The sequence below is a fragment of the Oncorhynchus mykiss genome, chromosome 30, assembly GCF_013265735.2.
Source record: "Oncorhynchus mykiss isolate Arlee chromosome 30, USDA_OmykA_1.1, whole genome shotgun sequence".
NCBI classification, from domain to species: Eukaryota; Metazoa; Chordata; class Actinopteri; order Salmoniformes; family Salmonidae; genus Oncorhynchus; species Oncorhynchus mykiss.
The window spans coordinates 43,828,060-43,845,758 of record NC_050570.1 but is presented as its reverse complement, the minus strand read 5'-3'; the positions used below and the strand labels follow the sequence as shown (position 1 = coordinate 43,845,758).

Sequence of the window (17,699 nt, the reverse complement as noted above, 5' to 3'; positions counted from 1 at the left end):
TGTTATGATTTTTACATTTGAAAGAACATTGCACTACTAACGCCAATGCAGCTAATGTTTCTATTGGTCCTGCCAACTGTTGTGACTACATCACCGCTAAGGGAATAAGGCACTGGGTGCAGCCATGCCACTTTCCTATCAGGGGAGAAAGAGAGGGAAGACAGAGATGGAAGAAGAGAAGGCTACTACAATAACACTGAATGGGATTTATGCTATAAAGACTGATACTGGATACAATTTTAATGTCATAACACAGAAACAAAAAGAATCAAGAACTGTATAAAATATATTTCAATGGAATGTTTATAATTTACTTTTTATATTTTTGAAACGTGTAAAGAAAAAAGATTAATAAACAGTAATAATTTAACAAACAAGTTTGTGAAAAAAGAGACTTAAACACAGTTCTATTATTAAAAGTATGAAAGTTTGAAAGTGAATGCTAATTAAACTGAAAAACTCTTCTCCATTGCAGATAGGAAAATAAAACAAGAATAATAAAACGAGAAAAAAAACCCACAAAATTAACTGGAAAAACAAGCAAATCCAATTCAAAGAGAAAACATCAAAAACTCTATAAAAATATTAAAAGCTTATGCCAAAATGTTCTATTTGTGTCCTGTGCATTCTTTGTACATCTAGCTAACAATTCCTATCACGACTGATATTATGGAGCTTACTGACTGACGCTCATGTTGAGGACTTTTAGGGGTCATAGTTAAAACATGATTATTACAGCACAAACACCGTCAACTCATATTTATTTTGTTAATCCTAATAAAATGGCACATTTAATACATTACATTTAAGTCAAACATCCCAAAAATGTTTTATTCAAAATACATGTTTCATACATTTCTATAAACTTCAAAAATATCAAATCAGTATTCATGTGTTATTTCTGTAAAATATTGTATTGAAAAATAATATGACCTTTCTGTAAAAAAAACAATCACATAACATGATTGGCTGTCTGTTAGGCTTACACTGGTTTCTCATTTCAGGCACAGATACCCTAGTCTAGCAGGATACCAACAAACATGATGCTATACCCTTACGGGAAAAACCACATGATTTCACATGTGAAATTTCCACATGTAACATTTTAACATTTGTAACATTTGAAAGCATGTGGTTCTGGAACACTTCATGTGATGACATACAGTTTTATTTTATTTGCAGTTTCACATGTGAAAATCATATTTTCACATTTGAAATCGTATATACACATGAAATAACTGTTCACATGTTGAGCTGAAATTTTCACCTTTGAAAACAAAAGAGACACATGCGAGGACAGTTGTTCACATGTGAAACCATTTGTTCACATGTATTCAATACAGAGTTCACATGTTAACACCACCTTTCACTTGTGAGAATAACATGTTTTCACCACACATGTGAAAATCAAATTTTGACTTTCACATGTGAAAAACTTTCAAATGTTGTGAGGTGTAGTTTTATGGTATCACATGTTGAAATGTTGCAAATGTGCAATTTCATATTATCACATGTTGCTTTTACATGTTGTCATATTAACTTCCCATAAGATCACGTTAAAAACGTGAAATTCATGTTTTTTCCGTAAGGGTAGTGACACAAAATGTACTGAGCTCTGCCCCAACACTTTGGTTTCATGACTGTAGGTTAATATATACAGTGCCCTCAGAACGTATTCACATCCCTTTATGTTACAGCCTGAATTTTAAATGGATTACTTTGAGATTTTGTGTCAAAGGAGAATTATGTTTTGAGATATTTTGTTTTTACAAATGAATTAAAAATGTCTTGAATCAATAAGTATTCAACCCTTTTGTTATGGCAAGCCTAAATAAGCTCAGGAGTAAAAATGTGCTTAACAAGTCCAAATAAATTGTGTGGACTCACTCTGTGAGCAACAGTAGTGTTTAAGAAGATTTTTTGTGATTCAAGAGTAACATTAAAACAGAATAATATGCCACACCAACATCAGATAACTATACAGAAAACCCTGAAATTGCTGAGATAAGTACATGAAATCAATGATGAGAGAATAATCAATCAAATTAACTGAAAACTAAAATAGCAGTACAGATGGCTCTCTTTTTCTAAGTGCAGAGATGTAATACAGTATTTTGTGTTGGGAAAAAAAGTATTAAATCCATTTTAATCCCACTTTGTAACAACAGAATGTGGAAAAAGTTGAGGGGTGTGAATACTTTCTGAAGGCACTGATAAAAAAAAGTGTAATTTTATTTAAGTTGAGGTAAATTGACTGAGAACAAATTCTCATTTACAGCAACGATCTGGGGAATAGTTACAGGGAAGAGGGATTAATGAGCCAAATAGAAGCTGGGGACGATTAGGTGGCCATGATGGAATGAGGGCCAGATTAATTTAGCCAGGACACCGGGGTTAACACCCCCTACTCTTACGATAAGTGCCATGTGATCTTTATTAACCACAGAGAGTCAGGACACCCGTTTTAACGTCCCATCCAAAAGATGGCACCCGACAGAGGGCAATGTCCCCAATCTTTGCACTGGGACATTTTTGTTTTAGACCAGAGGAAAGAATGCTTCCTACTGGCTCTCCAACACCACTTCCAGCAGCATCTGGTCATCTTATTTATCCAGAGCAAACCAGAAGGTAGGTAACTAGTAATACATAGACTAGGTAACTGTGTGTGTGTGTGTGTGTGTGTGTGTGTGTGTGTGTGTGTGTGTGTGTGTGTGTGTGTACGCCCACACGTTTGCATGTCATGTCAAACAATTGTGTTTGAACCGGAGTGGGACTGTGTATGTGTGTGTGTCAGGTCCTCCTGGCCAGTTTCCAGGTGATAACACTACCCATTATGACACCTCCGAGGAAGACCAGGATGAGCCCTGAGGACCGGGCACTCATAGAGGATATCCTCTCCACCTGTACACGTGCCAGCGCAGCGAAACTGTTCATCTGGAAAGAGAGAGAGTTAAAGAGGGGGAACAAATAATAATGATGAGGAGAGAGAAAGTGGGAGGAGAGAAAGAGGGGGGAGAAAGTGAGAGAAATCAATGACAATCACAGTTCAGTTGTCTTTAACAATAGTTAATACCACATCATACACAACAACCAAGACCAAGTTTATATTAATATAGAATATTGCCCATTCTGTTAACTTTAATACAAAGGGGAAACACTACGGGGACAGCCTCTGATGGTATCTATATCTTACCCATCCTCCATGTTTCTGGATCCAGTCCAGTAATTTGCTTCTGAAGTACTCCAGAGTCCACTTCAGAATGTCCTTCACTAACTCGGGGAGGTGAGCAATTACCACCTAGCAGAGATGAAAATAGTGATTTAATACAGACACAGTGATTGTACTGAACATCCAATAATAATAACAAAGTAACAAGAACACTGTATAACATACCTTGACAGCTATCCTCCCTGCTACGTAGAACAGCACAGCAATTCTCTCCCAGGTGATTTGACCGTCCTCAAATACCTTTTCTACCAAATTCCAGTAGCTGGTCTTGCTGGTCATTTGCCCCACCATTCCATCTATCACACTGTTGCTTGGACAGGCGGGTTGAGGGAGGTAGGGTAGGAATTAGACTACTGACTTAGACCATTGTAAACTAACACACAGATAGACAAGCATACTCTATATTCATATTTGTTTAGCTACCCAGCAAACCAAAATTGATTCTGTGAAAGTTCCCAGAACATTCGTTAGGTTGCGGCAAATGTTCTCATTACACAAAACAAAATGTTCAGTTGTGCTGATAATTAAACAATGTTTGTATAAAACATTCGCCTGATGTTGCAAGAATGTTCCCAGAACACATTTAGTGTATTATTACATTAACTGGAAACTTAATGAGAACATTTGGGGAATGTTCTGTTGTGGTTATTACAAATGTTGTGCATAACATTTTAATGAATGTTAGAACATTCCAAGGACACTTCATTTAAATCGTTTTCTGAAGAAAAACAATTCTAATGTTAGATAAAACCTTAACTTAATGCAAATCTTCGATAATGTTCAGAGAATGTTCCCGATTTGCTGGGTAGTCTATGCATCAAATTCATCAATGTGAATTCACATAACAACAGTTTGAGAAATTTAACAGGTACTGTAAAACACAAAGCAATGGCTCCAATATCAACGGACTCGTCCAGCTCCCTGTTCTCCTTGAAGGCGTCTCCGATGGTACGTATCATCACAGCCAGCTGTAACACCATCTTCTGCTCTTGCTCACTCTCCAATTCCTGGGTTTCTGCGGAGACCACTACCGGGACCTCTGATAACAACACCTCATCCAGCTGCTCCTGCATCACTCTGGGGACGAGAGAGCATTCTGATCCAGAACCACTCCTTCTTAGAGCACATAGCCTGCTGTAGCCTACTGTGTGTCAAACTAAACAACTGTTGTCACGACACACGGTGTCTGACGGTTTTCATTTCTTCCTTGCACTTAGCTGACAATGTAGAGAATACATTGTTTTTTTGCTCTCTGTTTTTGTCAATTCCCAACCCCATGGAAAGTGCACACATGCATACACATCCAAGTAAGAGGTTGGAAGCAGCTAGTGGTATTAAGTACTTAAGTAAAAATATTTAAAGTGCTACATAAGTCGTTTTTTGGGGGTATCTGTACTTTACTATTTATATTTTTGACAACTTTTACTTTTTACTTCACGACATTCATAAAGAAAAAAAATGTACTTTTTACTCCAATTCACACACTTTTCAAGAGAACATCCATGGCTATCTCTACTGCCTCTGATCTGGTGGACTCACTAAACACAAATGCTTTGTTTATAAATGATGTCTGAGTGTTAGTGTGCCCCTGGCTATCCATAATAAAAAAAACACAAGAATTGTACCGTACGGTTTGCTTAATATAAGGAATTTGAAATTATTTCTACTTTACTTTTGATACTTAAGTACATTTTAGCAATGCATTTACTTTGATAGTTAAGTACATTTTAGCAATACATTTACTTTGATACTTAAGTACATTTAAACCTGAATATTTGTAGACTTTTACTCAAGTAGTATTTTACTGGGTGAGTTTCACTTTTACTTGAGTAATATCCTGTTAAGGTATCTTTACTTTTACAAAAGTATGGGTACTTGGGTATTGGATACTTTTCCCACCACTGGACGCAGCCACAGGTTTACAGCTACACTACCGGTCAAAAGTTTTAGAACACCTCCTCAATCAAGGGGTTTCCTTTTTTATTTGACTATTTTCTACATTGTAGAATAATAGTGGACATTACAACTATGAAATAACACATATAAAATCATGTAGTAACCAAAAAAGTGGCAAAAAAAAAAAATCCAATTTTTTTTTATATTTGAGATTCTTCAAATAGCCACCCCTCACCTTGATGACAGCTTTGCAAACTCTTGGTATTCTCTCAACCAGCTTCACGAGGTAGTCACCTGTAATACATTTCACTTAACAGGTGTGCCTTCTTAAAAGTTAATTTGTGGAATTTATTTCCTTCTTAATGCATTTGAGCCAATCAGTTGTGTTGTGACAAGGTAGGGGGTTATACAGAAGACATTCCTATTTGGTAAAATACCAAAGTCCACATTATGGCAAGAAAAGCTCAAAAGTTTCGTCAAGTGCAGTCGCAAAAACCATCAAGCGCTATGATGAAACTGGCTCTCATGAGGACCGCAACAAAAATGTAAGACCCAGAGTTGCCTCTGCTGCAGAGGATAAGTTCATTAGTTACCAGCCTCAGAAATTGCAGCCCAAATAAATGCTTCACAGAGTTCAAGTAACAGACACATCTCAACATCAACTGTTCAGAGGAGACTGTGTGAATCAGGCCTTCATGGTCGAATTGCTGCAAATAAAGCACTACTGAAGGACACCAATAAGAAGAAGAGACTTGTTTGGGCCAAGAAACATGAGCAATGGACGTTAGACCGGTGGAAATTTGTCCTTTGGTCTGCAGTCCAAATTGTAGATTTTTGGTTCTAACCACTGTCTTTAACCAGTGTCTTTGAGACACGGTGTGGGTGAACGGATGATCTCCACATGTGTTTTTCCCACCGTAAAGCATGGAGGAGGAAGTGTTATGGTGTGGGGGTGCTTTTCTGGTGACACTGTCTGTGATTTATTTAGAATTCAAGGCACACGTAACCAGCATGGCTAGCACAGCATTCTGCAGCGATACGCCATCCCATCTGGTTTGGGCTTAGTGGGACTATCATTTGTTTTTCAACAGGACAATGACCCAACACATCTACAGGCTGTGTAAGGGCTATTTTACCAAGAAGGAGAGTGATGGAGTGCTGCATCAGATGACCTGGCCTCCACAATCCCCCGTCCTCAACCAAATTAAGATGGTTTGGGGTGAGTCAGACCGCAGAGTGAAGGAAAAGCAGCCAACAAGTGCTTGGCATAATGTAAGACTGTTGGAAAAGCATTACAGGTGAAGCTGGTTGACAGAATGCCAAGAGTGTGCAAAACTGTCATCAAGGTAAAGGGGGGCTATTTGAAGAATCTCAAATATAAAATATATTTAGATTTGTTTAACACTTTTTTGGTTACTACATGATTCCATGTGTTATTTCATAGTTGTGATGTCTTCACTACTATTCTACAATGTAAAAATAGTAAAAATAAAGAAAAACCCTTGAATGAGTAAGTGTTCTAAAACTTTTGACCGGTAGTGTAGGTGTGTCCATATGATGCATCTTTGATTGGTTTTGAGTATCTGTGAAAGTGAACTCACCTTTTCAGCAGGACCTCTCCTACTCTGTCATCTGTTGAACAAATAAAACAATTAAATCAAAATCGGCTTAGTTCGTCAACATAAAAAATTATTCTAAATGTCAAATAGAACAGAATCTTGATAGCTAGCAATAACAATGTACTGATAACTTGGATACATTGTTGCAGTGATGAGACATTGCACTGGCAGAAGTAGCTACCTGATGTCTCTACACACGCCATTGGCAGTCCACACCCAGCCCGAACGATAACGTTAGCTAGCGAGCTGTAACTTCAGAAAACTTCAGTATAGTAACTGTAGTTATTCTCTTATAACAGGATACAACTATTCTAGCTCTATTTGACAGACGATGGTTGTTGCTGTTTTATCTCTATTAAGAAAATATGGCATTCCTTTGAGATAATATGCAGAATCAAAAACACAAAAAAAATAGGAATGGCCTCTGACGACAACAAGACTGAACAGTCGAATGAAAGCGGAGAGCAGACGAGCAGCCAATCCGCGCGTGCGCATTGTCAATATGGGTCCTCACGCTAATGTATCCGTGTGGAAACTGACTACCATACACAACTTGCTAGCTGATAGCTTCTTTAGCTAGTTGATTTTTGTCCGGCTAGCTAAAGCAGAGAGGGCGGCAACTAAGCCAGTGAGGGTGGGGGGGTAGCGCGACAGGGCAGAACAACCTTTCTTCAGGCAGCTCCCCTCCTTTGTAAAGGACACCAGCAGTATGATCTCTATCATTGAATCTCTTGATCCTCTCCCTGAGAATACCTTGTTAGTTACTTTTGATGTTGAGTCATTATACACTAATATTCCACACGAGGGCGGTATTGAAGCTATGGAACATTTTCTTCTGCAACGTGACCCTAATGAACTACCTTCCAGTGCATGCATTGTAACATTGGCTGAAATAGTACTTAAGCATAACTATTTCATGTTTCTGAATGATTTCTTTATTCAGACGAAAGGTACTGCTATGGGATACCCCATGGCTCCTAACTATGCTAATTTGTATGTGGGTTACATGGAGAAACAGTCTATTTTCAAACCTCTCAAAAATGTTTTCTTGCCTCACATCATTATTTGGAAACGGTATATTGATGATATTTTTGTTCTATGGAGGGGTGATGCAAAACAGCTCCAGGCGTTCCATGCTTTTCTTAACTCCTGCTCTGAGCATCTGAGATTTACTATGCAATCTGATACACGTCAAATCAGTTTTCTTGATCTTCTGATCTTGTGTGACGATAATGTTCTATACACTGATCTTTACAGGAAGCCTACTGATCTTAACAGTTTGTTGAGGGCTGATAGTTGTCACCCACTTCCCTTGAAAAATAGTTTGCCCTACAGCCAATTCTGTCGAATCAAAAGAATTTGCAAAAAACAATCCGATTTCGACAGAAATATGGCTGAGACGCAAAGAAAGTTCAAGGAGAGGGGTTACAAGAATGATCAGATGAATATTGCCATTGAGAAAATTCAAAACAAAACGAGACATTACCTTTTTCAAGGTCAGTCTCGCAAAAAAAACGCATTCTTGCGTTCTAACTACCCGCTATTCAAAGTGCTCTGAACAAATTAAGGGAATTGTTCACAAACATTGGCACATCCTAAAATCCGATGATAGTCTCGGTAATGTGTTTTCGGACCTTCCCTTGGTCGTATTCTCGCGGGGCAGAAATCTCAGAGACCAATTGGTAAACTCTGATTTACCACCCCAAGATATTCCTGAACAACGTCTATTTGCGCCCCTACTGGATGGAAATTACAAATGTAATGGCTGTGCTCAATGCAATGGCACTTATAGATGTAGATCCTTCAAACACCCACAAACAGGGAAATCGATCCCAATAAAAGATGTTATTACGTGCTCCACTAAGGCAGTTATTTACCTTATAACTTGTCCTTGTGGTAAAAATGATGTAGGTAAAACAAAGCGCGAATTAAAAGTACGTATCTCAGAGCATCGTAGCACCATTAGGTGTAAAAACTTTACTTATCCAGTTGTGGCCCACTTCTTGGAGGCAGGCCACTCGATTTTGTCTCTGCGTTATATTGGCATCGAACATGTCACCCTAGGAGAGGGGGTGACCTTGATAATTTATTGTTAAAACGAGAGGCTGCCTGGATCTCCCTTGCGCCCTTCGGTCGGACTTTGATCTGAAGCCATTATTGTGATTATTGTGATTTTGCCATTGTAATTGTTTGTAAACCTGTGTAGTTAAATTAATCTATGATCGTATGCTATCCATTTGTTTGTATGCTGTTCTTTGTTTGACATTTTAATATTTGATTATTAACCAATGGTATTAGGCCACTCTTGGCCATGATTACAGACACCTGTGTCTTTTGACACTATATAAACGAGTCATCCCGCAGTGTTTGTGATTATACCCTGATGAAGACAGTTTGGCTGTCGAAACGTTGGTATTACATTTTTTTTTTTTTTTTTTTTTTGTGCATCTGAGCTCCTAGAGTGTGCGGCTCTCTTTTATTTTCAAGCACGTTGCAGTTCGTCATGGGGAACTTTTCTTTGGGTATCTGAACTCTCAGATCACAGATTTAGCGAAGTTAGCTAGCATTACTTTTGGTTAGCACGCTGATGGACTACAGAGCAAGAAAGCCAGTTCTGATACATAGTATCATGTTGCTGATCAACACAAGTTAAAAGTTAAAAGTTAAAACACAATGCACGATATCTTTCAATCAATGGAGTACAGACCGTGTAGTTCCAGCACTGACTGCTCAGGTAAAAACAACACAACATGTATTTGTTGCATAAGTGTCTAGATATTCTTTGCATATGTTTAAGTATGACACAAGATACATTGAGGTGATTTTACTCAAAATAAAACAGTGTTAGAATATCAATGATATAATGTTTATCTTTCAAATCACGCTTTACACCATGTTTTAGATAATAGGGTTTCTGTTAGCAGGCTATTACCATGTGAACTTTATTACTGTAACTAACTCAGGAGGCAGACACGCCTTGGGTCAAGTCGGTTGGGATCTTCTGTAAAGAACAGCAGTCTGACTCTTTCAACAGCTCACCACCTAACATGTCCAGATTATATTTCAAAAATATATATTTTGCTAGATTGTGCTGTAGGATGTGCTTGGAACTGGTGTTGATGGTTAACTACAGCAGAGTGAGACCAAATCATGGACGCTGGACAGAGTGGATTTCAGTTGTAACAAAAAGGCAGTTTATTGAGTCAAAAGATATCTTGTCCTGCAGTTTAACGTGCACGGACCTAGTCATAAAACTCAGTAAGGAGTCAGCTGAAAAGGGACCTAGACAGAGGTTGCAACAGATTTTATACATGGAATAATGTAGGTGGAGTCTTGTCGTGTTGGTCTTCTGACTGGTCCCGAAGAGTTGGAGGCGGGCCTGCTCCAGCCAGAGCAGGCCCCATTGGTGCACAGCAGAGTCCTCTGCTCTTGGCACCCGACCAGTAGAGGGGGGAGTGAGGTGTGTGTGTTCGTGCGATGAAGTGTCTGTGTGTCCAGGAGTCGTGAGATAAGGGGAACTGAAACTGGCAGTTTATGGCTGGGGCTAGGGTGCTTCCTGTTTGTACAGGGGTGCGTGCAATGACTTGAGTCAGGAGGCTTAATATATGTGCTTGATATATGAGCTATGTATATGAATATGTGTATATATGACACTGGTGAAAAGTGTGGTGGGTATAATTTGTGTTACGTTCCAACGGGAATCTGTTCCAGAAACTTCGTAAAGTACAAGGTTGCCAACAAACAACGCATACAAAATAGCGCGATCAATTCACCTAGCTAACTAGCTGTCGAATAGGCATCCACTCACCACGTAGTTTATTCTTAATATATGTCCATAGGTTACCAAAGTGAGGACAAACATTTTTCGGAATTAACGTGGTGAGTGAAACTTAATGAAATAGCCCACTTCCCTACCGGCATCTTATTTGCCCGCTATTCAACTTTGTATGTGTTTGTTGGCAACATTGTTATTTACAAAGTTTTTGGAACAGATTCCTGTCGGAATGTTCCACAAACTATACCCACCCTGAAAAGTGTACCCTGACCTCACTACTCTGTCAATAGTTGATACTTCCTTAGGGGCCTTTTTATTTGATTGGTTACTCTGTGTTGGAGGTGTCAGTCTCTGCAGCCAATCAAATGTGAGCTCAACTCAGAATTGGTAATGTATTCCCAACAAACAAAAAATATTTGTTTTTTTTCTTTGTTTAACTTATTTTTTAAATTTGTTGTACATAATGTTGCCGCTACAGTCTCTTATGACTGAAAATAACTTTTTTTCCTTTAACGAGGCCGATGTGAATGATATACTGCTATCCTGGGAACAAGCCCATATCCCCGTCATTTGCATGAAGACAAGGCAGAGAAAAAAAAGGGGTAAGAGGGCGGGCTGCCAACGGGACATTCAAAACTGTAATATTTTAAGCTTCATTGAGTCGTGGCTGAACGACGACATTATCAACATACAGCTGGCTGGTTATACGCTGTACCAGCAGGATAGAACAGCGGCGTCTGGTAAGACAAGGAGCGGTGGACTATGTATTTTTGTAAATAACAGCTGGTGTATGATATCTAAGGAAGTCTTGAGCTATTGCTATCTCATGATAAGTTGTAGACCACACTATCTACCTAGACAATTTATCTGTATTACTCGTAGCTGTCAACATACCACCACAGACCGATGCTGGCACTAAGACCGCATTGAATGAGCTGTATTCCGCCATAAGCAAACAAGAGGCGGCGCTCCTAGTAGCCGGGGAATTTAATGAAGGGAAACTTTAATCCGTCTTACCAAATTTCTATCAGCATGTTAAATGTGCAACCAGAGGGGGAGAAACTCGACCACCTTTACTCCACACACAGAGACTCATACAAAGTTCTCCCTTGTCTTCCATCTGGCAAATCTGACCATAATTCTATCCTCCTGATTCCTGCTTACAAGCAGGAAGAAACAGGGACTTGGTGGTCTGATGAAGCAGATGCTAAGCTACAGGACTGTTTTGCTAGCACAGACTGGAATATGTTCCCGGGATTCCGCCGATTATGTGGTGTACTCCTCAATGCCAGTCATTGGCTTCATCAATTAGTGCATCGACGACATCGTCCCCACAGTGACTGTACGTACATACCCCAACCAGAAACCATGGATTACAGGCAACATCCGCACTGAGATAAAGGCTAGAGCTGCTGCTTTCAAGGAGCAGGACTCTAACCCGGAAGCTATGCCCACCAACGAACCATCAAACAGGCAAAGCGTCAATACAGGACTAAGATCAAATTGTACTACACCGGCTGTGACGCTCGTCGGATGTAGCAGGGCTTGCAAAGGGAAGCACAGCCGCGAGCTGCCCAGTGACACGAGCCTACCAGACAAGCTAAACTACTTCTATTTCATCTTGGGGGCAAATGGCACTAAAATATGCATGAGAGCACCAGCTGTTCCGGACGACTGTGTGCGCTCTCCGCAGCCAATGTGAACGTTGACCTGTTTAATGTTCTTACTCACAAGGCCGCAGGGCCAGGTGGATTAAAAGGATGTGTAGTGCGAGCATGCGTCCACCTGGCAAGTGTCTTCACAGACATTTTCAACCTCTCCCTTTCTGAGTCTGTAATACCAACATGTTTCAAGCAGACCACCATAGTCCCTGTGCCCAAGAACACTAAGGTAACCTGAATGACTACCAATCCGTAGCACTCACGTCTGTAGCCATGAAGTGCTTTGAAAGGCTGGTCATGGCTCACATCAACACCACTATCCCAGAAACCCTAGACCCACTCCAATTTGCATAACGCCTTAACAGATCCACAGATGATGCAATCTCTATTGCACTCCACACTGCCCTTTCCCACCTGGACAAAAGGAACACCTATGTGAGAATACTAGTCATTGACTACAACTCAGTGTTCAACACCCAAAGCTCATCACTAAGCCAAGGACCTTGGGACTAAACATCTCCGTTTTCAACTGTATCCTGGACTTCCTGACGGCTGCCCCCAGGTGGCAAGGGTAGGTACTCTGATCCTCAACACAGGGGTAGGCCTGATCACCGACAATGAGGAGGTCAGAGACCTGGCCGTGTGGTGCAAGGACGACAACCCCTCAAGACAAAGGAGATGATTGTGGACTACAGGAAAACAAGGACTTTTTTACCCCTTTTTTTTTCTCCCCAATTCCGTGGTATCCAATTGTTAGTAGCTACTATCTTGTCTCATCGCTACAACTCCCGTACGGGCTCAGGAGAGACAAAGGCTGAATGTCATGCGTCCTCCGATACACAACCCAACCAAGCCGCACTGCTTCTTAACACAGCACGCATCCAACCCGGAAGCCAGCCGCACCATTGTGTCGGAGGAAACACCGTGCACCTGGCAACCTTGGTTAGTGTGCACTGCGCCCGGCTCGCCACAGGAGTCGCTGGTGCGCGATGAGACAAGGATATCCCTACCGGCCAATCCCTCCCTAACCCGGACGACGCTATGCCAACTGTGCGTCGCCCCACGGACCTCCCGGTCGCGGCCGGTTACGACAGAGCCTGGGCGCGAACCCAGAGTCTTTGGTGGCCCTTAACCACTGCGCCACCCGGGAGGCCACGCCCCCATTCTCATCGATGGGGCTGTAGTGGAGCAGGTTGAGCGCTTGAAGTTCCTTGGTGTCCACCAACAAACTAACATGGTCTAAGCACACCAAGACAATCATGATTAGGGCACAAAACCTATTCCCCCTCAGTAGACTGAAAAGATTTGGCATTGGTCCTCAGATCCTCAAAAGGTTCTGCAGCTGCACCATTGAGAGCTGGTTGCATCACTGCCTGGTATGGCAACTGCTCGGCCTCTGACCGCAAGGCACTACAGAGGGTAGTGCGAACAGCCCAGTACATCACTGGGCCAAGCTTCCTGCAATCCAGGACCTCTATACCAGGCGGTGTCAGAGGAAGGCCCCAAAAATTGTCAGACTCCAGCCACCATAGTCATAAACTGTTCTCTCTGCTACCGCACGGCAAGCGGTACCAGAGCGCTAAATCTAGGTCCAAGGGGCTTCTAAATGGATTCTTGTTTCAAGCCATAAGACTCCCGAACATCTAATCAAATGGATACCCAGACTATTTGCGTCCCCCCCCATTACGTGGCTGCTACTCTGTTATCATCTATGCATAGTCACTTTAATAACTCTACCTACATGTACATACTACTTCTACTAACCGGTGCCCCCGCACATTGACTCTGTACCAGTACCCCCCTGTATACAGTCTCGCTATTGTTTTTACTGTTGCTCTTTAATTACTTGTTCATTTTATTTTTTATTCATTTTTTTTTTAAACTGCATTGTTGGTTAGGGGCTTGTAAGTAAGCATTTCACTGTTGTATTCAGCGCATGTGACTAATAAAATGTTATTTGAAGTGTGTGTGTACACACATACAGTACCAGTCAAAAGTTCTGACACCTACTCATTCAATGTGTTTCTTGATTTTACTATTTTCTACATTGTGGAATAATAGTGAAGACATCAAAACTATAAAATAACACATGGAGTCATGTACCAAAGTTGCTGGACTATTAAGCGCACCTGAATATAAACCGCACCAAATTATTTAAAAAAAAATATGTATTTTGTACGTAAATAAGCCGCAGGTGCCTACCGGTACATTGAAACAAATTAACTTTACACAGCCTTTAAATGAAACACGGCTTGTAACAAAAATTAAACAGTAGCCTACCAATAAAGTCATTTGTCACTATCTTCCTCCTCCTGTGCACTGAAACCACTGAAGTCATCTCCTTAGGTGTCGGAGTTGAATAGCCTCAGAATTGCTTCATCCGATGTTGGATCGTTTTCATTGTTGCTCTCGTTTTCATTGTTGCTCTCGTCACTTTCATCCGGAGGCAAATTCCCAGCTGAACTGCCCTCAACAACACGCAGCAGTCCAGCCTTTCAAAACCTGTTGATAGTGAATTTTTTGACAATGCTCCACGCTGTCAGGACCCACTGGCAGACTTGACCATAAGTGGCTCTTTGCATGCGGCCTGTTTTAGTGAAGGATTTCTCCCCACTTGTCATCCAAGCCTCCCACTGAACACGGAGCGCCACCTTAAATGCACAATTTACACTGATGTCCAGTGGCTGCAAATACTTTGCCCCCATGAATCACAGCTGGAATTGCGTTTGTCCTCTTGATGGCTTCTTTCACAGAATCTTATGTGGGCCCTCATGCTGTTCAACACACGCAATGCCTTGTTCTTGTGAAAGAATCCTCCCGGTCGCTTGCCGTAACACTCCGTATGCCATTCATGCATTAGGCCTTCCGTCATCCATCCTTTCTTGTTGACTTTCATAACAATTCCTCTCGGGAATTTTTCTTTTGGCATTGTCATGCGTTTAAAAATCAACATCAGTGGAAGCTTTTCACCCGATGCGGTGCAGCGCAGAACACAGGTGAAGTGCTTTTTTTTTTTTTTTCCATGCCCAGTTTTCAGCGTGACGGATGATTCGCCTTTCCTGTTGACAGTCCGAGTGAGGCAGGTCAAATGTCAGAGGAACCTCATCCATATTTATGATGTCGTGCGGGCCGATGGAATGCTCTCTTTGCATCAGTGGATTTGCGGAAGTTTGAACTTTTTCCTCGTAGTCGGGAGGGAGCTGCTGACACAGACTCGTCCGTACCCTGATGGACAGGCCCTTACGTCTCATAAATCTTAGACACCACAATGGTCCACCTCTAAAATCCTCAAACTTCATTGCGGTGGCGATTGTTTTGGCTTTCAGTCGGATCTGCACAGTTGAAACACCTCGGCCGTCTGCTCTCTGTGTTGACCCAGTCTTCAAGCTAATTTTCTAGTTCGGGCCATCTGCTTTTCTTCCCTCTGAAAGCTTTTGTCGTCTTTTTGCACTGAGTCAGTTCCTCACAATGCTGTTTCCAACGTCTTATCATTGACTCATTAAGGCCAAGCTCCCGTGCAACAGCTCTATTTCCTTTTCCAACAGCCAGATCGATCGTCTTCAACTTGAAAGCTGCATCATATGCATTTCTCCGTGTCTTTGCCATGATGAGGGTGACAAAATGACTACCGTAATCAGAATGATGGGAAGTTTGAGCGCGCTCGATTTACGTCACATTACGTGACGGTGCTCAGTTTTTTTTGGCGGCATGATTCTTGTGAAAGCGGGAAAAATCCATAAATTAGCCGTGTCATTGTATAAACCGCGAGGTTCAAAGCGTGGGATAAAAGTAGCGGCTTATAGTCCGGAAATTACGGTAGTAACCTATTTATTTTTTAAACATCAATGTATTTTATATTTGAGATTCTTCAAAGTATTTGATGGCAACCAATTTTTCAACCCTTGTATTTGTCAGCCTGTTGCGGGCTTTGGTGTGTGTGTGTGTTCCCAAACAAGCACCAGTTGCGCTCTGAGGTGGCTGATCTTGGTGAGATTTGGAGAATGATGGCGGCAACAGGAGAATGAGCCTCATATCCACAAAGTCCCTTCTACCAGGTGACTGAGATGTTGGCATGACTGCCATATTGCATCTCCATCCCAAAGCCCTTGCTTGGAAGTGTACTTCGCCAGACTGCCAAGAACCTTGCCCTCATCCAGGCCAAGGTGGCGTGACACGGTAGTGATGACACCATAGGCCTTGTTGATCTCTGCCCCAGACAGGATGCTCTTGCCAACATACTTGGTATTCAACATGTATGCTACAGCGTGTATGGGCTTCAGGCAGAAGTCTTGACTCTTTTTGATGCATTTCAGAACTGCAGTTTCCTCTGCTTGGAGCAACGGTGAAGTTGGCAAGGCAGTACAGATTTCTTCTCTTACATCTCTGCAAGCGGAGTCTGAACATCAGACAGGATGGCATTGAGGGAGACAATCTGTGCAATGGCTGCTGCTGCTATATGTTTCAGGTTGCTTACCACTCTCTCCCAAAATATATAATCCAGGAGGATCCTCTTGATGGGGCTGTCCATATCGGCGGACTGTGATATGGCCATTTCTTGGAGATATTCCTTCCCCTCCAGGAGACTGTCAAACATGATGACAACACCACTCCAACGGGTGTTGCCGGGCAGCTTCAATGTGGTGCTCTTATTCTTCTGACTTTGCTTGGGGAGGTTGATTACTGGTATAACTTGATGACCCTTCACATACCTAACCATTTCCTTGGCTCTCTTGTAGAATGTATCCATTGTTTTCAGTGCCATGATGTCCTTGAGGAGCAGATTCAATGCATGAGCAGCAATCCTCCACTTTAGACCAAGCAGCCTTCATTTTCGCAGCATTGTCTGTCACCAGTGCAAATACCTTCTGTGGTCCAAGGTCATTGATGACTGCCTTCAGCTCATCTGCCCGGTGTGTCTGTCCCTTGTGTCTGTGCTCTTGTAGAATACTGGTTGAGGAGTGGAGATGATGTCGTTAATTATTCCTTGCCCACGAACATTCAGAGATTGCAATACAGTCTGCTTTCTCTATGATTTGCTTGACCTTCACTTGAACTCTGTTGAACTCTGCATCCAGCAAATGAGTAGATAAAGCATGTCAGGTTGGAGGGGTGTATGCTGGGTGAAGAACATTCAGAAATCTCTTCCAATGCACATTGCCTGTGCGCATCAGAGGTGAACCAGTTGCATATACAGCTTGAGCAAGACATTCATCATCATTTCTCTGACTTCGTTGAGTCAAAAACTTCTGATTCCATGAGGACCATGAGCTGTTGCTATTGATAAGGTGTCTGATTCATCATTTTCACCTCGAATAGAAGTAGAGGGACTTTTGTCAGAGGTTTCTTGTTGTGAGCTTTATGCACTTGGCCAGATGATTCTGCATCTTTGTTGCATTCTTCACATATGATTTGGCACAGTATTTGCAAATGTACACAGCTTTTCCGTCTACATTAGCTGCAGTGAAATGTCTCCACACATCAGATGGCATTTTCCTGTAAAGATTAGAAAAAAAAGAGTA

At 41.5% G+C, this 17,699-nt stretch overlaps 1 protein-coding gene across 3 annotated transcripts; it reads right to left on the bottom strand.

The window, feature by feature from the left end:
* Positions 1 to 34: 34 nt before the first annotated feature.
* LOC110521871 (apoptosis regulator BAX) lies at positions 35 to 7,239 on the bottom strand. Of its 3 annotated transcripts, XM_036968953.1 has the most exons (7): positions 6,926 to 7,239; positions 6,727 to 6,757; positions 5,361 to 5,419; positions 4,139 to 4,306; positions 3,395 to 3,539; positions 3,194 to 3,298; positions 35 to 2,934 (listed from the first exon to the last, which is right to left on the bottom strand). In XM_036968953.1, exons 4-7 carry the CDS (start codon positions 4,300 to 4,302, stop codon positions 2,791 to 2,793), a joined length of 558 nt encoding a protein of 185 aa, XP_036824848.1. In that variant the 5' UTR covers positions 4,303 to 4,306; positions 5,361 to 5,419; positions 6,727 to 6,757; positions 6,926 to 7,239; the 3' UTR covers positions 35 to 2,790. The 3 variants fall into 3 exon arrangements, with proteins under 3 accessions (XP_036824848.1, XP_036824847.1, XP_021455477.2); XM_036968952.1 differs by lacking the exon at positions 5,361 to 5,419 and having other exon boundaries at positions 6,926 to 7,235; XM_021599802.2 differs by lacking the exon at positions 5,361 to 5,419 and having other exon boundaries at positions 3,395 to 3,533; positions 6,926 to 7,233.
* Positions 7,240 to 17,699: the final 10,460 nt, after the last annotated feature.

Excerpts from the sequence above, each read along its gene's own strand:
- LOC110521871 (XM_036968952.1), bottom strand. The coding sequence starts at position 6,947 with ATGGCGTGTGTAGAGACATCAG. Across the intron at positions 6,758-6,925 it reads GGCGTGTGTAGAGACATCAG|ATGACAGAGTAGGAGAGGTC; the intron begins GTAGCTACTTCT and ends TTTGTTCAACAG. Across the intron at positions 4,307-6,726 it reads GGAGAGGTCCTGCTGAAAAG|AGTGATGCAGGAGCAGCTGG; the intron begins GTGAGTTCACTT and ends TCTCGTCCCCAG.